Source organism: Oncorhynchus gorbuscha, linkage group LG24, assembly GCF_021184085.1.
Source record: "Oncorhynchus gorbuscha isolate QuinsamMale2020 ecotype Even-year linkage group LG24, OgorEven_v1.0, whole genome shotgun sequence".
NCBI lineage: Eukaryota > Metazoa > Chordata > Actinopteri > Salmoniformes > Salmonidae > Oncorhynchus > Oncorhynchus gorbuscha.
In genome coordinates, this window is record NC_060196.1 from 3,774,727 (window position 1) to 3,799,954 (window position 25,228).

The 25,228-nt window shown below is 42.4% G+C and overlaps 1 protein-coding gene across 3 annotated transcripts in view; it reads right to left on the reverse strand.

The window, feature by feature from the left end:
* Positions 1-1,328: 1,328 nt before the first annotated feature.
* Positions 1,329-25,228, reverse strand: part of LOC124012784 (mucin-5AC-like) — a 29,051-nt gene continuing 5,151 nt past the window's right edge. Inside the window, exons 8-11 of one of the 3 annotated variants that reach the window (XR_006834772.1) lie at positions 17,717-17,923; positions 16,586-16,677; positions 1,862-4,568; positions 1,329-1,818 (exon numbers count right to left, since the gene is read on the reverse strand). Coding sequence is in view for 2 of the 3 variants with exons in the window: in XM_046326743.1 (XP_046182699.1) it covers positions 16,625-16,677; positions 17,717-17,923 (260 nt within the window). In the remaining variant the exon portion in view is untranslated. Of the gene's footprint in view, positions 4,569-16,585; positions 16,678-17,716; positions 17,924-25,228 lie in introns of all 3 variants that reach the window. The other 2 variants (XM_046326743.1, XM_046326742.1) reach the window with 2 other exon arrangements.

Below are 25,228 nucleotides of genomic sequence, written 5' to 3' on the forward strand. Positions count from 1 at the left end.
GGATCCGGTTCAGTTCAGGGAGAGGATGGGAGGAGGAGGGTAGTATTCTGCCTCCTTTAGCTGGTTGGCGCGAGGCCCCAATGACTGTGGTCAGGTTTGAAGGGTATGAGCCTGCATTCCAGTGCCTCTCCTGCCGTCACGAACTCACCACAAGGCCCAACGCAGCATTTCAGCTCTTAATGGTGGATTAAGATGTAAAAACCACCCGATTGGTCCGCTGGCTGTAGGGACTGGTGTTATCACCTGGCGTTGTCACTAGGCAGAACAGGACAGAAGCCCTGGAGACAAGCTTCATATAGCACCTGGAACAGGCCCAAAAACTAGGCAAGACTAGACTTTAAAAAGTATGTATGATAACGATAGTCATAAGTAAGCGTTAATGCACAAGACTGTGCATTGTCAGGGAATAACTACACCTCCAGCGGTGTGAGAAGGCACACGGGCCGAAGGAGTTCACCCTGAAGGAGTTGTAGCTACAATGTCCTGGTCCATCCATGTTCCAAGGCTATATTCAAGGTCATGATGAGCTAGCTCTTGAACGCCAGTCCAGCTAAAAGAGCCCTGCTAGAGACTTGAGGGAGTGCTGAACTGCAGCCCCAGGAATGTGTGGCAGAGTGTCAGGGAATTCCTGTCTTTTAACGCTGTCACTTTGAAGCGAACGCATTTGCACCTGTAGCCCGTGTTTACACTTACCAAAACTTGACCGGCTGGATCGGAGGTGGGATGCTGGACAGTTGGCCGGTCAGCAAGAAGAAATTACATGTTTGAGACTATGGGAACCTTGTTACAATGACAGCTATTTTAAAAAGGTTTCTTGAAATGTTTTTTTCCCCCTTGAATAATCTGAGAGAAGGAAGTGTTGTCTCCACGCTGTCACGCCTTGGTCATTGTATCTTGTGTTTTTGTTATATGTTTGGGTAGGCCAGGGTGTGACATGGGTTTATATGTTGTATTTCGTATTGGGGTTTGTATTAATTGGGAGTGTGTATTATTAGGGGTGTGTCTAGTTAGGCTTGGCTGCCTGAGGCGATTCCTAGTTGGAGTCAGCTGATTCTCGTTGTCTCGGATTGGGAACCGTATTTAGGTAGCCTGAGTGCGCGTTGTATTTCGTGGGTGATTGTACCTGTCTCTGTGTTAGTCACCAGATAGGCTGTAATTAGTTTCACTCGTTTGTTGTTTTCTTCTTCAGTTATTTCATGTACCGCATTATCTTCATTAAAAGTCATGAGTAACCTACACGCTGCATTTCGGTCTGACTCTCTTCAAACAACAGACGAACTTCGTTACACACGATTTTAGAAAAACCACAACTAACTAGATGCTGCAGATGTTTTTTGATAGATTTATTAAAATGTACAAACAAGAGAAACAGGTGTTCTAGACAGAGCATTATTTATTGAAACGTCTTCTAGACAACTTAGCTTTTTACATTTTATTTGTGTCAAGATTTCAGACTTAAAAAAGTGACACACTACATTGGGATGTTTGTGAATGAGTGTGTAGAAAGAGTATAAACTATCCTTTAAAGAAAATAGTTTTCAGTTGTTGCCCATGTCCCACCTCTCCCAGCTGTTTCTCCCTAAAGACATATTTCCTATTACACCTCTCCCAGCTGTTTCTCCCTAAAGACATACTTCCTATTACACCTCTCCCAGCTGTTTCTCCCTAAAGACATACTTCCTATTACACCTCTCCCAGCTGTTTCTCCCTAAAGACATATTTCCTATTACACCTCTTCCAGCTGTTTCTCCCTAAAGACATACTTCCTATTACACCTCTCCCAGCTGTTTCTCCCTAAAGACATACTTCCTATTACACCTCTCCCAGCTGTTTCTCCCTAAAGACATACTTCCTATTACACCTCTCCCAGCTGTTTCTTTGTCATAGCGAAGCTATATAACAGTATCACTTTAATTTCCCCTGGATCATGAACCAACACTGCTATCTTCTTAGCTAAATTGTTTATAGACAGAGAAAACATCAACTTAACCAACTAGCCTATATATATGAATTGAAAGAAATACTTTGTTTTCAGGCGTTTCCGATGAATTTCTTCAGTCTAAAGAACACAAAGAAAACAATGTGGAAGTCAGCATGAAGTCATTGGGTCACTTACGATTCAAATGATTCATTTTGTTGTGCAGAACAGTTATTCATCTGTAAAGCACTTAGCTTCAACCTTTGCTAATCCTGCTTTGTAATCGATGGGAGCGTCACGATGGGGAGATCAACCTGGGCTACCTTTCAGGGCTTTTTAACTTTCTCCTCAGTTTTCTCCATCTATATTTCTACCTGGCTGGATTTTCCTGGAAAGTTGTGTCCTTAGTCATCCTGTGACACCACTATCCTGGCTCTCGTCAACTGTAACCCCCTGCCATACCTTCTGTTTTGACCATGTTTACGTGGCCTCTGACCTTTGACACCTGTGCTGAAACATCTGTTTGCGGGACAGGATACCGGACATGGGGGGGGGGGGGGGGGGAACTATTGAATTGATTTATGATGACCCTTTTATGGATTCTTCGATCCGGTGTATGCCCCCTAGGTGTGAAGACCGTGGAGTTGAGGTGGTTCAACTCCTTAAAAAGCCATTGATGACTACGACTAGATTAACTTCAAGGTTGACAAAAAGCTGCGTGTACAGATTTCATACATAAAACTTCTACATACCCAAATAAGAATTGAAGGCAGCTAACAGATGCTTATTGGATATCTATGGAGTGGAGTACATCACCAAATCAATGGAAACCGACCATGCTGTAGGAGTGTCTCATCCGCACAGCTCTTATATCCTGCCGTTGCACTTTCAAATGTGACCCCCCCCCCCCCGGTAATCTCAAAAGCATGCAATAAAAAGGAGACCAGGTAACAGAGAACAGCTTTATGTGATTACTAAGAGGCTGATTGCATATTGCAGAGCTTTATGTGATTACTAAGAGGCTGATTGCATATTGCAGAGCTTATGTGATTACTAAGGGTCTGATTGCATATTGCAGGTCAGGTGAGCTCTCGCACAGCTCTGGCTGGGCTAAACTGAGCTAAAGTTGAGCCATATAGGAACAGATAGGGATCTGTGTGGAGAGAACCCCCAGTTAGGCAGTTACTATAGTGAAGGAGAAACCTAGTCACTGAAAGGCTTGACATTCCACTGGGGATTTAGTGACTCTGGGGGAAATGCTACTAAGGCTAACCTGAGTCCAGCGAGAGACTACCACCTCCTCAATCTGGTCTCTGAACAAGAGCTCAAATGCTGGGTTACAAAAAGTAGTGATTACAATTGATTAGATTGCTCACATTGTAGTAAGGCCTAGGAGTCAAGTGTTTGAACTGTAGCGGAGGTAAGTTTCCACCTATCATTTTGTTAACGGATAGTAATAGACCAAAACCTCAGCCTGTTTTCAGTCTCATTACCTACAACCTGCATTAACCTGTTTACTACCGTCACCTTTACCCCCCTCTAAAAACCGACTGGAAACTAAGTGAAATCCAAAATCCTTTGTCCTAAACTGACTATGACATCACAGAGGGAACGTTTCAAACATGACAATTTATCACCGCTCTTTCCATCTCCTCTGGGCTTTTACAGCGTGCAGTAAAGCAGATCTGGCCTTTTGGAAACGTCCACTCGTCATCACAACGGTCTCCTCTAAACTACCTGTTCCACGCAGTCGATATTCCTACACTGCATGGTAGAATACAATAGAACTGTAATTGTCCATTTTGTCAGAAGACGTTTCCATAAAGACATTGTTGGAAACACTTAATGAATGAAAGGGCAATGCATGTGTCTAAGCTAATTACCTACCTATTAGTATGGGCATGTAAAAACAGCTAAATAACCAATGAGAGAAAATAACTAGGGACGCAAAACCTGTTTGATCTGACAGATTAACAACTGAAAGGTTAAGTGCTGAAAAGTTGAATAGCTAATCGTAATATCTTTTAGCAATGCAGCGATTTCCTACATATTTAGTATGCAGTTGTTAATATCAATGTGAAAGCTTGCTGAGGAAGAACACAACCGCAAGTTTATTTAAAGGTACAGTGTTTCTTCTAATAGGTTTATGTGCAATATAAACATAGTGCATTACATTAACAACAACAAAAGCCAAATTCATCATAGTCATGAATATGCACAGCCCTGCGTCAACTCGCATTACTTATTTCTCAACTAGTAACATTTCACTATCAAACATCCCCATTTTAAAACCACCATAAACACACACATCAAAATGTAGCAATAGTGGCAGAAGTGTAACATACTTAAAGCGTTAATTTAAAGTAAACTGTTCTTACACCTGGAGAGTGGGGAGAAAAGTCCCCCAACTGAGATGACTAACACACTGAAAGACACAGGCATATTAAGCCGTGGTGTGACTCGTCAGTTTGGGCCTGAGGAAGGAATGTTGGGGGTTGGAGCTGATGCTTGAGGCGATACCAGCAGGTGAATGTCCATCTTTCACCAAGTCTCTGATCACAGTAGGCCCAGAGGCCCGGAGAGTAGGTTCGACCCAGGAGGAGTGGACAGGAATGCTAAAACAACCAATTTTGTTGGATGGGGACACCGGCTGAAAATACAACAAGCAGAAGATGGTGACAGGTCTATACATACTATTGAAGTCACAGACAGTATAACGTTATGGGGATGGGCATTAAACTGTTATGGCTGCTGCTCCTTCCAAACAGTGTGCCTCCAGGACACGATCTGACCACATGGGGACTGTCAATGAGATCAGAACGATGACTGGTTTGGTACTATGACGTCAGTCCATCCAGAGATAGTAAGATAGTTTGAAATACCATGCTTTCTCTTGACTGATGTAGATATTTGGTTATGGCTCATGAGAATAGTAATACCGTATCAGGAACTAAGACTAAATCCATCCACAGTACTTATTGCTTTGTACATAGAAAGGTGACAGTATTTGTGAATGAGTGTGGAGAAGGCATCACCAGGGCCCAGTTATCCATCTAGATTTCACCTATCGGATAGGATTAAATGCATAGAAATAGAATGAATAGAACATAGTAATTATTGACTTGAATTGGGACACCTGTTCTATTAATTTAAATGGTATCCGATTGCCAAAATCCAGCTAGATAACTTTTGAAAAACTGAGCCTAGGGTCTCTAGAGGAGCTGAAAGGATCGGCCACTTCCCTAATCCGGCATTTGGCAGGCGGACTCAATTCCCCGGAGATTATCTGGATAATCCTGCCCCAGGGGAATTCTGTTCAGTAAACAAAGCCTGACATTAGTTCTGCAGACTACTAGAGACGTTCGACTAACTGCACCTCCCAACTCCCCACAAATTATTTTCTGAACTCATAGTAGGTACTCAGAGCACTGACTGTTTGTAAAACAACTGGAAGTGACAGATGGTGTTGGTCAGATGAACTGTAAGGGTTTTGTTCAATGGCTGGATTATTTTCCTTCATTGTTAGTCTAGGATACCAGATTTCAACTTCAGAGTATAAATACGTATAGTATAGATCTTAATTTGATCATCCTGTTGCAGGAGAACTTTCCTGCAATGCATGACATTTAAAACTCGTGGACTATTTGAGGTTCAAAAAGGTTTAGTAATTCTACGATGAAATTTTAGACTTGATTTTCCCTTACGAAATATGTATTTACCCCTACAAAAATTTAGATGAATTATAATCCACATTTCCTGTTGCAAACTGTCTCAAATTAAGATCCTACATCTGCAATAGACTGCCCTTTGGCCTGGTCTCCTTTGTAAAGCTCAATGGAACATCCGGATGCAATAATAGAATAGAGTAGTAGCCTCTATCTCTAGGATATAGTGTCTGGGCTATCTATAGTGTCTGGGCAAAGTGGGCATCACATCATAGCATGCTACCAGATCACACACAATGTCAAGGGCTACTGCTAGCCGCAATGAAGGTAGGTGCTATTCGAAAAACCCTGTGTCGAACAACTGGCCCCTATTTAGAGAACTGGGTGATCCCTGATAAGCTAAGCTACCAAGGTGTAAATACCATTTCCATGTAGCATATCAAACTTATAGCCATATTATTTTATTGCCTTTCTATCGTCTGCTTTCCTTTGTTGACAGACCGGTATTATTATTATTTAGCTCCTAAAGCGAAGTCAATAATGGTGTGTGTCTTACAGCACTTGGCAACCAGCGGTCTGCTAGCATAGCGGGAATACAAGAGAGAGAAGGGAAAATGTGACAGCTACGGTGGAACTCTTGGGAAGAGTCTAAAATAAACACTCAAAAAAGGTCAGAGGTCACCGTCCTCTGACATCCATCAAAGATGGGTAAGGTAGAGGGTATGGTGAACAATGAAATTGTAAAAGTGAGCTCATAAGAATTATCTTCCTTTACCTGGCTTGTGTGTGTGTGTGTGGCATCTTTTTATTTTATAGGTGCAATATGCAGAAATTTTCTGGTTGCTAAAATTCTAATAGTTAGCCTAATTTTAGTTTATGTGACCAAACATGCAATGTATAGTGTAGAGAATCATTATACCATCTAAACCGCTGTGAAATATCTTGTTAAAATACAAAAAAATATGTTCTGTTTGAAGCTGGTGTATGAAACAGAAAGTAAAATTCGCAACAACAAAAGGTAAGAACGGGAAGCATAGAAATAATGCACCTAGAACATATCTACCACTTCTTAGAGTTGAGAATGTCACATTTCTATGTGAATTTTGTCATGCCCCCCAAACAGTTACATATTGCAGCTTTAAGTGTGTGCAGGTCTAGATGTTCCTTGAGGACAATTCCCTCTAGCTCAACCTCTGCATGGACATGTCTCAGTGACCACTAAAGAATGTGGGTGTGTCTCCTAGGACACAGGGAGTACATCACTCTCCTCCTTGTGGTCAGCGTATACCCTTTAATTAGGCTGCGCTGACCTCTGACCTTTTCATTTAGCTTCACCGCAAAGGGTCACTGAAGGTCAAGGAACCCAAGCAGGAAGTTGGACCGACCCCACCTAGCGGTTTGTGATGTGGAGACAAGTTCAGGAGGTGAACACGTGAGATGTGTGTGGTATTATACAAACTAGATCTGACTGACCTCTGGACCAGATAGCAGTGGTAAACACACTGCCGATATGACTAATGGGTTGGGTCATGGTTTCAGGTCACGTAAAGGTGAGATACTTCCTTTCATAAAGAGAGGCACAGTATAGTGTGTAAAAATATCAGACCAGGGCTAGCAATAGATACTCAAATAAATGTCTCAATTATAATCCCTTGTATTCTACAGAAAGCTAATGAACAAGGCTAATCAGCTTACTACGCAACAAGAGTTTGATAGCAATGGAAGGCTATATTTTAGGCGACTATATGAGTATGATTAAACAGCTAAACTATAATTCAAACACAGAGTGAGAGAGAGAGAGCGAGAGAGAGAGAAAGAGAGAAAGAGAGCGAGAAAGAGACAGTGGTTGGAGGAGGTTGTAGTTCCTCATTGGTTATAGATAGCTCTCAAGCATCTGTTTGACTTGACCCCATTTGTCAAGGTTTCAGCTTCTTCTACAAAGGCAAGCCGTGACCACATAATGGGGCTTGCTTTCAAAACAACCTGCCTCTAAATTGTTTGGAAAGCCATGTCCTCTAGCATAGGCTACACATGAAGGTTGACATGGTGTTAACATTGGTGGAGCTCCATAATAGTCAATGAGCCTAACGGTATCTAAACTAGCTAAGGTGTTATCAGAATTTTGTCTTTGATTGACTTGTATACTTAGGGTTGTTACAGCAAACAACTGCCACTAAATCAACTGGCTGAACTAGAAAATGTCTTTTTCACTCAGTTATTGGATTTTTCACAAGATTAATTTGACACCCAGGTTGCTCTGACCTCTGCCACAGAAAGTAATAGTGTTTCAATGGCGAGCAGCTAGCTAGCTACATTCGCTACATTCCACCCACACCAGCAGCTGTGTACGGTACTGTGAGGCAGGGCTGCATCCTACCATTTAAATATAGTAATGGTTAAATACACTAATGGTTTCATTGAGTGTTGGTAAAAAAAAATATATAAAAATAAAAAACAGGAAAATGGCGAATGGCTACGACCAGGTCATGACAGATGCAAGGCTAACAGGAAGCCTTGGGTGAGCCAAATGTTTATAGTACATTAATTAGCACCTGTAAGTGGCCCTCTTGTAAATTTACCCTCTTGCATTCTAAACACATTTAGATCGTCCGAAACACGCCTGACCGCTAAAGCCAAAGGAAAAGACAGCTGGGTTGCAGTTGTAGGAAGTGTTTCTGTCTACCAAAAAAAGTGAATATACTCCCACGTGGAATATTTATTTATTTATTTATTTAACCTTTATTAAACTAGGCAAGTCAGTAAAGAACTAATTATAATTTACAATGACGGCCTACCAAAAGGCACAAGTCCTCCTGCGGGGACAAGGTCTGGGATTAAAAATTAAAATTGGACAAAAACACACATCACGACAAGAAAGAAAACACAGCACTACATAAAGAGAGACCTAGGACAACACAGCACGGTAGCAACACAACATGGAAGCAGCACAAAATATGGTACAAACATTATTGGCACAGACAACAGCACAAAGGCTAAGGTAGAGACAACAATACATCACACAAAGCAGCCACAACTGTCAGGAAGAGTCTCAAAGATTGAATAAACAGTGCATTCAGAAAGCATTCAGACCCCTTAACTTGTTCCACATTTGTTACTTTACAGCCTTATTCTAAAATGGATTACATTTTATCCCATCATCAATCTACACACAATACCCCATAATGACAAAGAGAAAACAGGTTTTAGAAATGTATTAGGAAAATAATTTACTTACATAAGTATTCAGACCCTTCTCTGTGAGACTCAAAACTTTGCTCAGGTGCATCCTGTTTCCATTGATCATCCTTGAAATGTTTCTACAAATTCATTTGAGTCTACCTATAGTAAACTCAATTGATTGGACATGATTTGGAAAGGCACACACCTGTCTATATAAGGTCCCACAGTTGACCGTGCACTTCAGAGCAAAAACCAAGCCATGATGTAGAAGGAATTGTCCGTAGAGCTCTGAGACAGGATTGTGTCGAGGCAGAGATCTGGGGAATGGTACCAGATCTCTTGGTACCAGACGCTTGTTGCGTCATACCTAAGAAGACATGAGGCTGTAATCGCTGCCAAAGGTGCTTCAACAAAGTACAGAGTAAAGGGTCTGCGTACTTATGTAAAATGTGATATTTCAGTTATTTGCAAACCTGTTTTTGCTTTGTTTTTATGGGGTATTGTGTGTAGATTGATGAGGACAAAAAAACTATGTAATCAATTTTAGAATAAGGCTGTAACGTAACAAAATGTGGAAAAAGTCAAGGGGTCTGAATAATTTCCAAATGGATTGTATATGTACAGTACTAGTCAAAAGTTGACACCTACACCAATTGTTTTTTATTTTTACTATTTTCTACATTGTAGAATAATAGTGAAGACATCAAAACTATGAAATAACACATATGGAATCGTGTAGTAACCAGAAAAGTGTTAAAAATATATAATTATTGGCATTCTCTCAACCAGCTTCACCTAGAATGCTTTTCCAACAGTCTAGAAGGAGTTCCCACATATGCTTGCCTAGTTGTTGGCTGCTTTTCCTTCACTCTGCGGTCCAACTCACCCCAAACCATCTCAATTGGGGGTGAGATCGGGTGATTGTGGAGGCCAAGTCATCTGCTGCAGCACTCAGTCACTCTCCTTCTGGTTCAAATAGCCCTTACACAACCTGGAAGTGTGTTGGGTCATTGTCCTGTTGAAAAACAAATGAAAGTCCCACTATGCACAAACCAGATGGGACGGCGTATTGCTGCAGAATGCTGTGGTAGCCTTGCTGGTTAAGTGTGTCTTGAATTCTAAGTAAAGCAGAGACAGGGTCACCTGCAAAGCAACCCCCACACCATCAAACCTCCTCCTCCATGCTTCACGGTGGGAACCATACATGCAGAGATCATCCGTTCACCTACTCTACGTCTCACAAAGACACAGCGGATGTAACCAAAAATCTCACATTTTGACAGATTTCCACTGGTATAATGTCCATTGGTCGTGTTTCTTGGCCCAAGCAAATCTCTTCTTATTATTGGTGTCCTTTAGAAGTGGTTTATTTGCAGAAATTTGACCATGAAGGCCTGACTCAAGTAGCCTCATCTGAACAGTGGATGTTGAGGTGTGTCTGTTACTTGAACTTTGTGAAGCACTTATTTGGGCTGCAATTTCTGAGGCTGGTAACTAATGAACTTATCCTCTGCAGCAGAGGTAACGCTGGGTCTTCCTTTCCTGTGGCGGTCCTCATGAGAGCCAGTTTCATCATAGCGCTTGATGGTTTTTGTGACTGCACTTGAAGTTCTTGAAATGTTCTGTATTGACTGACCTTCATGTCTTAAAGTAATGGACTATCGTTTCTCTTTGCTTATTTAAGTGGTTGTTGCTATAATATGGACTTGGTCTTTTACCAAATAGGGCTATATCTGTATACCACCCGTACCTTGTCACAACACAACTAATTGACTCAAAGGCATTAAGAAGAAATTCCACAAATTAACAAGGCACACCTGTTAATTGAAATGCATTCCAGGTGACTACCTCATGGAGGTGGTTGAGAGAATGCCAAGAGTGTGCAAAGCTGTCATCAAGGCAAAGGGTGGCTACTTTGAAGAATCTCAAATATAAAATACATTTTGATTTGTTGAACACTTTTCTGGTTACCACATGATTCCATATGTGTTATTTCATAGTTTTGATGTCTTCACTATTATTCTACAATGTAGACAATAGCAAAAATAAAGAAAAATCATTGAATGAGTAGGTGTGTCTGGTCCTGTATATGTCAATAGATCCACTGTTACAATCCGGCCTGGATCAGCACTACAAATAGAAGCAAACAAACAAGGTGTGAGGATTCACAGAGAAATCAACCATCTGTGATGGATGCAGCACAGCAACGTCAAACAGTGGAGGCTGCTGAGGGGAGGACGGCACAAAAATAATGTCTAGAATGGAGTCAATGGAATGGTACCAAACACGGTTTCCATGTGGTTTATACTATTCCAATGACTTCATTCCAGCCATTACTTTGAGTCGCCTCCCCTCAGCAGCCTTCAGTGACTTCAACGTAGGAGGGGACCCAGGCCAGTGTGTGTGTGTGTGTGTGTGTGTGTGTGTGTGTGTGTGTGTGTGTGTGTGTGTGTGTGTGTGTGTGTGTGTGTGTGTGTGTGTGTGTGTGTGTGTGTGTGTGTGTGTGTGTGTGTGTGTGTGCGTGTGTGTGAGAGAGAGAGAGAGAGAGTGTTTGCAGAGCCCAGCCAGCATAGGGCATGTCTGAAGGCCTTTAACTCATTATCTGAGCATCAAAGGGAACCTTTACTCTGCATCTCTCAACACACTGGCTGAGTAGAAACACGGAGACAGGGAGGAGACAGGGAGGCAATTCAAGACCTTCTGTGTTGCGCTGGTTTAAATAAGTAGGGCGGAAGGGATTAAAGAAGGGGGGTACGAAATGTTGAGGGTAATGGCTTTACAAAATGAGAAGTGGGGTGTCATTTGACAGTGTTGTGTGATAAACAATGACTATGAAGATGCTCATTATGTGGTCTTTCAGTCAGTAATGGAATTTAGGGATTACAAGTTGATATCAGGTCAGGATTTCATGTCAAACCAGATGCATGCATTTCATGATCAAAGAAATGTGTTTTGACATAACATTAGCTAACAGTAACATCCAAAGGCTGTATATAAAAGTATCACATTTAAAAAAACTAGACGCCAGAGATGCCATTTTGTCATAGGGCTTTTGGGACCCTCAGACAGTTAAGTACCATCAAGACTGAAACCTGACTCCACGCTCTCCACCTTCAAACTTCGGTCACAGGCAGCAGTCAACCACTAACACAAACGTGTGTGTGTTTTTAATCTCATTCAAACACAATAAGTGTTTCATTTCATGGCTATATACTGTAATAACTAGATCATTGTCAGGGTAGAGGACTACTCGTGCTATGTGAGCCACACAATACGACCTAATACTAATCTAATCTAATATAACATTATAAATATCAGTCTGTAGATACATGCAGCTGTTGTCATACTACACAACCTGAGATGGTCTATTGTTGAATGATTCTCAGTGTGGAGCCCTGCACAATGTCTAACTCAGTTGGTGAGCCAGGGCAGAGAGTACACTGCTTATGTCATGGTTTGGGGAATCAAGCTTGTCTGAGGCCTGAAGACTTGTGTTAGCTCCCCAAGCGAATGCTTAGGCTTTTAGCTTAGTGGGCTAACATTGTTGTGTTGTGCAGGACAAGAGGCAGATTTGGGATTAGCTGACACCAGATGTTTCTGTCCAGTGTATGTGTGTGTGTGTGTGTGTGTGTGTGTGTGTGTGTGTGTGTGTGTGTGTGTGTGTGTGTGTGTGTGTGTGTGTGTGTGTGTGTGTGTGTGTGTGTGTGTGTGTGTGTGTGTGTGTGTGTGTGTGTGTGTGTGTGTTTACATGAAAAAGAGTGAAACGATCCAATTTAATCAATGTGTGTGTGTGTGTGTTCAATTCAATACCGTCATTGGGCCTTTCCAGCCTGCCTGTCCACTAGTCCCTCCCTGTGATAAAGCATCAAGCCAGTCAGGTGACATGACAGAGCTCTGTCATCTCCATCACCACATCAAAACACACATGCAGGAAACGCCACCCAGCAGCACCCAGCCACTGTTATTACTGAGACCAGGCCCCTCTCACACTGCCATAGAGCCATTGGGACGTCCAAAACGGTGGTCTCAAACCCCAAAATGGAGGTCTGGTTTCTTTTTTATTACTGGGGACAGCATTGCCACTACATAAACAAGAAAAATATTCATTTTGGAGCCGATGAATGACAAATATATCTAAATAAAGTTAGACCTGTTCATCAGCACATGAGATATAATCTGACCCATGACCTCTGAGTCTTACACAGCCTTGCCCTGTCTTTGAACCTGTGTGTCCAATCACATCGAACGAAATCCCCTCTCGAACAATAAAACAGCCCACACTAATTACTAGCTAGGCTTGTCCACATTTTCTCCACTCGCTCTCTGGACCGAAGGTCTATTCCAGTCAAATTTAAGATAACCCCTGTGAGCTGACGGCATGAAAGCAAACCCGATTAGAAAATAACACAGCCGGCCTAACCAGCTAATTATGCTGTTTCATGAGCTGTCAGGTCATGTCCATTATCTCCCCTGGATGGGGGAGACAAGAGACCTTTCAAGTTCAGGCTTTCCAGCTTGCTCATCACGACCTAAACCAGGTGGAAGGAAGAAAGGACTGGTTGTTTCTTGCTTTTCTCTTTATGTCTCCTTCAAGGTCGATTCATTCTGTTTTCCACGTATGTAAAGCACAAAATAGACCGCTTTTGTTATTGTTTATGAGCAAGGCCCAGCTTGCCTTCCAAGAAAGGCATTTTCTCCTCGTGCTCAATGTGAAATCCACCGCTGAAGCAGCTGTGTCATCCAGTCTTTTCCACTGTATTGACAATATAGAGTTAATAACTACCATTCAACAGTGAGAATAATAGGCTGCACGCTTAGAAAAAAGGTGCTATCTAGAACCTAAAAGGCTTCTTTGGCTGTCCCCATATAGGACAGGGGTGTCAAACTCATTCCATGGAGGGCCTAGTGTCTGCTGTTTTTTCCTTTCAATTAAGACCTAGACAACCAGGTTGACATTAATTCATCAATTAAGTACAAAGGAGGAGCGAAAATCCTCGGCCCTCCATGGAATGAGTTTGACACGTGCTATAGGAGAACCCTTTGAAGAACCCTTTTGTGTTCCATGTAGAAGGTTTCCACAAAGGGTTTTACATGGAACTCAAAAGGGTTCTACCTGAAAACACAATGAGTTCTACCTGGAACCAAAAAGGGTTCTCCTATGGGGACAGCCAAATAACCCATTTGGAACCCTTTTTTAATGAGTGTAACTACCAAGCCTATCAGAGAACATACTTGCTTTCCATTGCCGAAATATAAATCATGTCGCTTTAGTTGCCGTGATCCAATATCACTCCCCCAGTGTGAAACTCTAAACCATATCAATAACCTGCTGCTAGAAGGTAGCCCTGGTAGACTCAGCTCTCACTGTTTGTGTAAGTCAAACGAAAGTTCTGGAAGGCAATGGTATAGGAGCAATTACGTACCAGAATCTCCAGGAACTAAAATGTTAAACGGTGTGTGTATGTGATAATATACGACTGTGACATAGGTAAATAGAAACTAGCATAAAACATGTTATTTTAACAGCTGTATTTTGCTACATTACACATGTAGGATTATTAACGTCGTCATATATTATCTACGGTTAGTTATTCTCCATCTACATGGTCAACTCTGTCTCCAACGATTCTGTTAAATACGTATGTAAATAAATGACATGGAATGGATCCTGGGACGATGAGGTGCATGGAGCCTTGTGTACTGTAAAATACTCTGAACCAAGGTAGTCATTTCTTCAGAGAGTGGCTCTGTCTGGACCAATTATCCAATCCTCTAATGAACTAATTATGGCAGCCTGAAGGCAATGATTGTAATTATATTCACAGCCACAGCATAGCCACCTTACTTGAAGCTAGCAAGACTTTCTCTCACGTTTTCTCCTACCTTAAAGACTGAGATTGGAGACATGTCATCTTTAAGAATGACTATGGTTACACTGCATATTTGTGTACATGCATAGTGTACACATGCATGCCTGCATTATAAAAACATAAAAATGCTCATAAAAATGTATCCATTAGTCCACTGCCTCTATTCTCCCCCTACTGACCCTCATTCCTGCTTAAACCATCCTGGAGGGGGGAGAGCGAGAGAAAGAAGAAATAAAGGAAGAGAGAGGGAGGAAAAGGGGAGACCCTGATTATTCTTCCCACCGGGATGGAGCAACGGTCTGCCTTACAAATCCCCACGCTTCTTACCCTGCCTTTCCTAAATACCCAAAAAGGACAGGTTTGTCAGTGGTGCTAGGCAGTAGCCTTCTCTTCTAATGCCACTCTCCTACATGACCACATTCATTCTGCTATGAATGTAGTTTTATGAGACCTAATTCATTCTGCTGTAAATGTAGTTTTATGAGACCTAATTCATTCTGCTATGAATGTAGTTTTATGAGACCTAATTCATTCTGCTGTAAATGTAGTTTTATGAGACCTAATTCATTCTGCTATGAATGTAGTTTTATGAGACCTAATTCATTCTGCTATGAATGTAGTTTTATGAGACCTAATTCATTCTGCTATAAATGTAGTTTTATGAGACTTAATTCATTCTGATATAAATGTAGTTTTATGAGACCTAGTTCATTCTGCTGTAAATGTAGTTTTATGAGGGATGGTCACTAGACATCTTTCTACATTATGTGATTCTACTATACTGTATGAGGAAATGTCAACACTACACGTCATCTTAAGGGTCACACAAAAACGCAGGCCAAGCAAAACAACTGACTGAGCGATAGAGAAAGAGGGGAGGAAGAGAGAGGTGAGAAAAAGTGAGGGACTGACAACCCCTGATGGACGTGAGATAACAGGGATTTCTGGGGGTCTGCTTTTTTCTGAAATGGGACGCGACCTGTGACTTAACAAGTTGCGTCTCGGCGGCGGGCCTAAGATCTGGGCCTATCATCGGCTGCTAAGAGCGGTGGATTTCTCAGGTCTTCCGGGTCCAGGCCCTGTGGCGGCAGGCTTCAGAGAGAAGAGACACAGGTGCAGGGGGCTATAACTAGAACTTCCTGTCTGACTGACTGGCTAGCTGACTGGCTGAGAGGACCCAAGCTGCTGGGGTCTGTCTGAGGAATCTACCTGGATTGCCTGATCGAAATGAGATAAGAGGCAGAGTTATGAGCAGAACAACTGTATGAGAGAGGATGAGTGGAAATTGGAAATGCATTGTTTAGTGGCAAGTGGGCAAGGAGATCTTGAAGAGGGTTGGGAGCTGTTTGGTAGATTGTGAAAGATTTGATGTGCAAGTTGTGGTCGTTTCCTTCTAGCTGCATGACTTGTTCTTGTCGAGGCTAAAACGACCTCTGTCCAATAAATAAGTTATAAAATTGCAGAGGTATAACAAATACGCCTTCATGTGTCCCTGTCACTCAACCTGGAGCCTATATAAATCCTCCCTACACCAAAAATTCAACCTTGATATATGCTGCAATATCTTATATCTGCAACTCTCCAACTCAATGGAGAGTTGAGTCGGGAGGCATCAACAACCACAAACATTCCTTCAAGGAATATATATCAATGTGGATTAGCCTCGTCAAGAAGACTTAGGAAGATGGGAACCCATAATCTAATGCAGACTGATAGATAATGGCCAGCGGTACCGGTAGATTGGTGGTTATGACGTCCTATTTATACTGCAATGTTAATTCAGGGAGACCGGTTCAGTAACATATCTGGCACTTCCAGCAGAAGTCGTTTGCGGCCTGCTGACCTGGCTGGGGGGGGGGGGGGGGGGGGGGCTGATCCGTTTACTAACACCTGAGCTGGGGAAGTAGTTCAGCAGCTGCAGGGGGGAGGTTGGGGGTTCGATGGGGGCTTACCGTGGTTGTGAAGGGGCTGCAGATAAAGGAGGATCTCTTTTAGGCCGGGTTGTCCAGAGGAACCTCAGAGAAGCTGCTGGTCATGGCCCTTCCTGAGAAAGTGTGTGAGAGAGAGAGAGAAGAAAGTGTGTGAGAGAGAAAAAGAAGAATGAGGAGACAGGGCATAGATGAAGTGATGACCGTGGGGAGTTTTAACCATAGATCTATGGCTCCATTTCACCTGCTAATGGTTACTGAAGGCTGCTGGAGTAATGGCAGCAGACCTACAGTCAGGTTCCCTGCCAAAGTAGAACATTCAATACTGATGCCATGGTAGAACATGTGTTCTGAATCATATACTGTAGAACCATCTGACAGTAGTGGGACTAAAAAATGGAATCCTACAGCCACAGTTAACAAATGTTTCATGCATTTTTGGACTGCTGAACGGCTGAAAGGACAACTGGCGTTCTCTGCGACATGTCTTAGTAAAGGGGAAGGGTCAAACACACACATCTGCTGCTAACCACTGCCTTTCACTTGCCATGGCTTGACCATATAGTAATGCTTTCCATCGGTTTTGACCAGACATTCAAAACTGACTCAAGTGTCCCCAGCATTCATTTATGTTCCACTGCTGTGAGAAACGCTATTAGAGCCCAACTGAATGTTGCTTTAGAAAACGACAGCTTGAACTAACTGTTGTGTCGAGTTGTTGGTTCAGTCTTCACCACCCAATTATAGAAGAATCCTTCACACTGAGATATGGACATAGCACCACAACTCCCAGACTATCACCATGCTGTGTTAATTACATTCTCCCCAGGAGAGGAATGTTCAAGGCATAGTAGAACACATCTGTTCAACATTGTATCCCTGAGTCAATTACAGAGAAAGAGGAAGTGGATAAACCAATCTGTCGCGTTGTGTTTTCAAATGACGCAAAGAAGCGAAAAGAGGTGTGATTTGTTTTTGGCCAGTTTTTTTAAACAGCAAGGAACAGTTTTCAATTAACGGCATCAATAGACATAGATACCATGACGTTAGAAGAAGATTTATACAAATGTTCAACGGAAATGTGTCTTCTTTACCCCAACCTGTCAGAAAGACACACATACACAGAGGTTGTAGCAGATATTGAACTATACCAACCTCTTGGAGTTGTTGAAGCGACCCTGGCGGTGATGATGGTGTTGTTGTTGGCCTCCACTGACTCCATTGAGGTCTTATTGGAGACTGTGTTCTCGTCATCAGTCTCCCCCGCTGGGGCCTCAGGGGCCACATCTCCAGGGGCCCCATCATCAGGTTCGTCCACAGGGCTGGCAGGAGGTGGGTAGTCAGAGATTTTTTCACTATCCGCTGCAGAGAGAGTACAGAGTTTAATATCTCTGAAGAGCTTGCCACAGCACATTTCAACACACCCATTAATACATAAACCTGTATTTAACACTTGTTCACCCAAATTCCGGCTAAGAAAGGCATATTTACCCTGCTCTGCAAGACTGTGCTTTGTCATTACCCCTAAGCATTACTATAATGATAGCATTTCCTATCTGAGTCTCCTGGCCGGCAGTGTTTCACTTTCTGTTCCTACAAGAATGTTTCTGCCCACTTTGACTGTTGGAGGATTTCTCCTCTACTGAACCAGCTGATCCAGGCCCAGGCCTCTGGTTGGTCGCCTAATGAGGTCCTGATTACTGACCGGGCCTTGCTGGGAGAGCAGCACCACACAACTGGTTAAGAGCTGTGGGAAAGTATGGCCGCCTCATTATTATCTTACCCACGGTGATGGGGGGGGGGGAACAAGGGTACTACGAGGCTGGGGAGGGGGGGAGGGTAACACCACTGCTGTTCTGGACATATCTGCAGCATTATTCAGATCTGTAAACCACAATTTGTTAAGCACCATTGCTACCTCTTGTGAGGACAGACGCCGGGAGACCAGAAGCAAGTACAGGGAGTGAATATTTAATAGATAACAGACATGAAACAAAACACGGACAGCGTCTGGACAAGGGAAACATAACATTATTGCTGACACAGGGATCAAACGGCGGCTATGGAACCCTGACCTGTTCACCGGACGTTCTACCTGTCCCAGACCTGCTGTTTTCAATTCTCTGGAGACAGCAGGAGTGATAGAGATACTCTTAATGATCGGCTATGAAAAGCCAACTGACATTTACTCCTGAGGTGTTGACCTGTTGCACCCTCGACAACCACCGTGATCATTATCATTTGACCCTGCTGGTCATTGATGAACATTTGAAAATCTTGGCCATGTTCTGTTAAAATCTCCACCCGGCACAGCCAAAAGAGGACTGGCCACCCCTCATAGCCTGGTTCCTCTCTAGGTTTCTTCCTAGGTTCTGGCCTTTCTAGGGAGTTGTTCCTAGCCACCGTGCTTCTACACCTTGCTTGCTGTTTGGAGTTTTAGGCTGGGTTTCTGTACAGCACTTTGTGACATCAGCTGATGTACGAAGGGCTATATAAATAAATTTGATTTGATTTGATATCGATATAGTGATCAAGACTGTAAAGACTGGCGATATAGTGATCAAGACCGATGCATGCACAACATGCTCACCTTTATAAATACATTTGATTGGATTTGATTGAATATATAGATAGGAGGCAATCAATAAAGTGATGGCGTCCAGGTGAGTCCAATGAAGCGCTGATGCCCGTAACGATGGTGACAGGCGTGCGTAATGATGGGCAGCTTGGCACCCTCAAGCGCCAGAGAGGGGAAGCGGGTGTGACACCTCTGGCTACTGTATGTGTTCATGTTTTCCTACCATATCAGGACCACAATGTCCTTTTCATGTCCTGAATTTGTTCAAATCCTATTTTTGGCTTAAGGGTTAGGTTTCGGGACTGGGGTTAAGGTTAGGAAAATAGGATTTTGAACGGGAATACATTTTTTACCCCTGAAAATGTCCTGAAAATGCACTCAGTGGCTGGTTGCTAAAGCTAATCCCCGTCATTAGTTCAGTTTCTTCCAGGCCCCCGACACGCTAATATACTGTCCAAGGGAATGTGGGAATGGAGAGTGAGATCTGTAATTAGCCGTGATGAGAGCTAAAATCAGTCTCTGGGACCAAACTCCATAGAGAAAATAAAGTGTCACGGTCGGTCGCCGCAGCAGTTGGTAGAGATTAAGGTCGTTTCAAGTCATCCCTCACAGCTGGAGCCAAAGCTAAGAGTGAGAGAGTGACAGGCAGAGGTACAAGTTGAGAGTGCCTGACTAATTAGAGGCCAAGGTATTGCTCTGCATGCTAGCAAGAATTAATGATAATGTTAGGGTTTTTCATAGTTTGTCAAATCTGGTTACACATATATATACACAGTACCAGTCAAAAGTTTGGACACACCTACTCAATCAAGTATATTTCTTTATTTTTGACTATTTTCTACATTGTAGAATAATAGTGGAGACATCGAAACTATGAAATAACACATGGAATCATGTAGTAACCAAAAGGTGTTATATGTTTTGTTTATTTAATATTTATATATTTGAGATTCTTCAAAGTAGCCCTTTGCCTTGATGACAGCTTTGCACACTTTTAGCATTCTCTCAACCAGCTTCATGAGGTAGTCACCTGGAATGCATTTCAATTAACAGGTGTGCCTTAAAAGTTCATTTGTCTAATTTCTTTCCTTAATGCATTTGAGCCAATCAGTTGTGCTGTGACAAGGTAGGGGTGGTATAGAGAAGACAGCCCTATTTGGTTAAAGACCAAGTCCATGTTATGACAAGAACAGCTCAAACAAGCAAAGAGAAACGACAGTCCATCATTACTTTAAGACATTAAAGGTCAGTCAATGCGGAAAATGTCAAGAACTTTGAAAGTTTCTACAAGTGCAGTCGCAAAAACCTTCAAGCACTACGATGAAACGGGCTCTCATGAGGACCGCCACAGGAAAGGAAGACCCAGAGTTACCTCTGCTGCAGAGGGTAAGTTCATTAGAGTTACCAGCCTCAGAAATTTCAGCCCCAAAAATTCCTCAGAGTTCAAGTCAGACACATCTCAAAATCAACTGTTCAGAGGAGACAGTGAATCAGGCCATCATGGTCAAATTTCTAAATAAAAAAAATAAAAACACTACTAAAAGGACAATAGCAAGAAGAGATTTGCTTGGGCCAAGAAACACAAGCAATGGTCATTAGACCGGTGGAAATCTGTCCTTTGGTCTGATGAGTCCACGTGCAATTTCTGGTTCTAACGGTGTCTTTGTGAGACGCAGAGTAGGTGAACGGATGATCTCTGCATGTGTGGTTCCCACCATGAAGCATGGAAGAGGTGTGATGGTGTGGGGGTGCTTTGCTGGTGACAATGCCGGTCATTTATATATTATTCAAGGCACACTTAACAAACAAGGCTACCACAGCATTTGCAGCAATACGCCAATCCCATCTGGTTTGCGCTTAGTGGGATTATCATTTGTTTTTCAACAGGACAATGACCCAACACACCTCCAGGCTGTGTAAGGGCTATTTGACCAAGAAGGAGAGTGACGGAGTGCTGCATCAGATGACCTGGCCTCCACAGTCACCCGACCGCAACTCAATTGAGATCGTTTGGGGTGAGTTGGACCGCAGAGTGAAGAAAAAGCAGCTAACAAGTGCTCGGCATATGTGGGAACTCCTTCAAGACTGTTGGAAAAGCATTCCAGGTAAAGCTGGTTGAGAGAATGCCAAGAGTGTGCAAGGCTGTCATCAAGGCAAAGGGTGGCTACTTTGAAGAATATCAAATATATTTTGATTACTACATGATTCCCTGTGTGTTATTTCGTAGTGTTGATGTTTTCACTATTATTCTACAATGTAGAAAATAGTACAAATAAAATCAAAAATAAAAACCCTTGAGTGTGTGTGTGTGTGTGTGTGTGTGTGTGTGTGTGTGTGTGTGTGTGTGTGTGTGTGTGTGTGTGTGTGTGTGTGTGTGTGTGTGTGTGTGTGTGTGTGTGTGTGTGTGTGTGTGTGTGTGTGTGTGTGTGTGTGTGTGTACTTCCGCAAGCAGAGAACTCTTGAAAACAAGAATAGCAAAGTTGACCCTTTTTCTCCCTAAACAAGAGGTTCTTACAACATCATACCAAGTACATAGTAACGCAATCTAACCCTTACATCATGGTACTGAAAAACAATCCTGCAAAGTGGAAGTCGACCAAATCGATCAGGACATGTAGGACATTTGTCAAGCAAAACCATAAAAAGGAACACAAATACATAAAGGACCGACAACAACCAAAATATTTCAAAAAAGGAGACGGACTGCACTGCAAGGATCTTGACACCCGTAAAGACAACAGAGAGGTTAAGAAATAGAGACCATGTCTAATTGTGTATCTGTGTGTCTTTGTGTTTTGGTGTGTGCATGTGTAATTCATTCTAAAAGAAGTTCAACTGTTCTCATTACTCTGCTTCATACACATAAGATCCTTCCAATGTGTCCATCTCAAACCCAGTCCTAGTGACAGTTGTCGATCATTTTTAACAGACTGACTTTACAGTCATGGGGCAGCAGTATGCTTTCACAACAGTGGAATTCACACCTCTCCAGGTCATGGTTTCATTTGTTTGACTTGTATCCCTTTTAGAAAGAGCACAGAAAAAAGTAAAGGTGAAAGGTCATGGCCGGGAGAACTTCAAAAAGAAGCAGACGTCTGTCGCTATTGAGCTGTATCAAAACAGTAGTAACACATGATGCCAGTGCAACCTCGAGTTGATGATTTAAAGAAAGGAGAGGGAAAAAAACTACTCGAGGTAGTTACTTTTTAAAGAGCCAATCAAAACTGACCCTTTCCACAAAGTGTGACCCAGAGCAAAGAGAGAAAGACAGGCTCAGACATGTCCACAACAGTCACAAAGCCAGGGAAGACCTGTGAGAGAAATAAGAATTCAACCACTTTCAACCTAAATGAAAAGTTAGGTCAAAAGGAAGGGCTATAACAGATTGAGAAAAATTAAAACAGCTGCATGGTGTTCTCTTCTCTTAATAACGGTTGATGTTTCCATTATTTCACTGTGTGTTTTTTTACACAGGTGTCTGATGCCTGACATCCAGGATTCTTTAGCAGGGTTCTACAGTGCCACCATTTTTCTCACGTGTGGCAAAATATTTTGCTGTCCGACCTGGACTTGTCATTTAGGAACACCAGTGCACATATTTAAAAAAAATATCATTCAAGCTTTAATATTTCTCATTGTGCTCCTAAATGTTCTTGCGTGAGCTCGCCTAGATTTTTCAACATAGGTGCTCACGTGCTCTTACTAAAAAAAAAAAAAGTCTGTAAAGCCATCCCTATTTAAACATGTTTACTTTGCAGATAAGAGTGGGTTGAGGACAATACACTTGTTTGACAAGATAGCACTCTGGTAAAAGAGGATATGGTCATCCACAACCAGCTGAGCAGCATATTAGAGCTATGGGATTTTCTGACACAAAACCTGTCACTATTTTGAAATGTCCTCTGTTTAAAGCACTGAGACCAATAGACCACAGTATAAAAGGTAATGTCTTATAACACAAGAACATATTAAAAGGTGGAGGTACATATCAATCAGAGACAATCAACTCCCTCTGTGCTTTGACTCTCCTGTTCATTCTCTAGGGTTTTGTTTCCATCCAGTGGCGGACGTTGGTACGGCACCTCACCACAAAGATGACATTACACAGAGTAGGTTGGGTGCTGTCATTCAATGGCGCAAGACAGGACATTCCATTTTCTAGTGTCTCTTATATTACATTCAACAGATTGAAAGCACTGAAAAGCCAATCATTTGACATTTTGTAAAAGTCCCAAATGCGTAAACCCTTCCCATCTGGCAGGCAAGCTCGGTCAAATGCTTAACGCTTAACGTTTTGGCAAGAAAATGAATACTGTTTGAACCCAGGTCTGCTGCATAGAGGTCAGTCTCCCCCTTATCTGGAGGTTATCACACTGAGATCAGGCTGAAGTCACACACAGACATACACGTGTCATACAGTCTATTCTCGCATATCAACCTCCATGAGTCATGCGGCTTTGTTATTCAAAGTATGATCTGACACCAAGCAGAGTTAGCCTGGGGCGTGAGAAAACATTTTACAAATCAAACGTGTTGGATGGATGGTGACCATGGTGTCACAAAGGAGTGGGCAATGAGAGCTGACCCACTAGGCAGTTCAACATCTAGTTTTGATTTACAGTGCATTTGGTTGAGTTGTTAATTAACGTGAATTCAATGTGACAAAAAATGTCACCATCTCATTGGATTTAGGTTCAAAAGTAAGGGGAAATATAAAAATCCCTAACATTGATGACTTCTTTCAAATCCAATCAGTTTTCTACTTGGAAACAATGTTGATTCAACCAGTTCTGCCCAGTGGGGAAGCTCTTATCTAAACAATGTATAGTCATGACCGAAATTGGCCCCCTTGCTAAAGATGAAAAAAAGACTGTATAAATAACATAAATACTGAGATAGTGGGGCAAAAAAGTATTTAGCCAGCCACTAATTGTGCAAGTTCTCCCACTTAAAAAGATGAGGCCTGTAACACTTCAACTATGACAGACAAAATGAGATTTTTTTTCTCCAGAAAATCACATTGTAGGATTTTTAATGAATTTATTTGCATATTATGGTGGAAAATAAGTATTTGGTCAATAACAAAAGTTTCTCAATACTTTGTTATATACCCTTTGTTGGCAATGACAGAGGTCAAACGTTTTCTGTAAGTCTTCACAAGGTTTTCACACACTGTTGCTGGTATTTTAACCCATTCCTCCATGCATATCTCCTCTAGAGCAGTGATGTTTTGGGGCTGTTGCTGGGCAACACGGACTTTCAACTCCCTCCAAAGATTTTCTATGGGGTTGAGATCTGGAGACTGGCTAGGCCACTCCAGGACCTTGAAATGCTTCTTACAAAGCCACTCCTTCGTTGCCCGGGCGGTGTGTTTGGGATCATTGTCATACTGAAAGACCCAACCACGTTTCATCTTCAATGCCCTTGCTGATGGAAGGAGGTTTTCACTCAAAATCTCACAATACATGGCCCCATTCATTCTTTCCTTTACTCGGATCAGTCGTCTTGGTCCCTTTGCAGAAAAACAGCCCCAAAGCATGATGTTTCACCCCCATGCTTCACAGTAGGTAGGGTGTTCTTTGGATGCAACTCAGCATTCTTTGTCCTCCAAACACGACAAGTTGAGTTACCAAAAAGTTATATTTTGGTTTCATCTGACCATATGACATTCTCCCAATCTTCTTCTGGATCATCCAAATGCTCTCTAGCAAACTTCAGACGGGCCTGGACATGTACTGGCTTAAGCAGGGGGACACGTCTGGCACTGCAGGATTTGAGTCCCTGGCGGCGTAGTGTGTTACTGATGGTAGGCTTTGTTACTTTGGTCCCAGCTCTCTGCAGGTCATTCACTAGGTCCCACCGTGTGGTTCTGCGATTTTTGCTCACCGTTCTTGTGATCATTTTGACCCCACGGGGTGAGATCTTGCGTGGAGCCCCAGATCGAGGGAGATTATCAGTGGTCTTGTATGTCTTCCATTTCCTAATAATTGCTCCCACAGTTGATTTCTTCAAACCAAGCTGCTTAAATATTGCAGATTCAGTCTTCCCAGCCTGGTGCAGGTCTACAATTTTGTTTCTGGTGTCCTTTG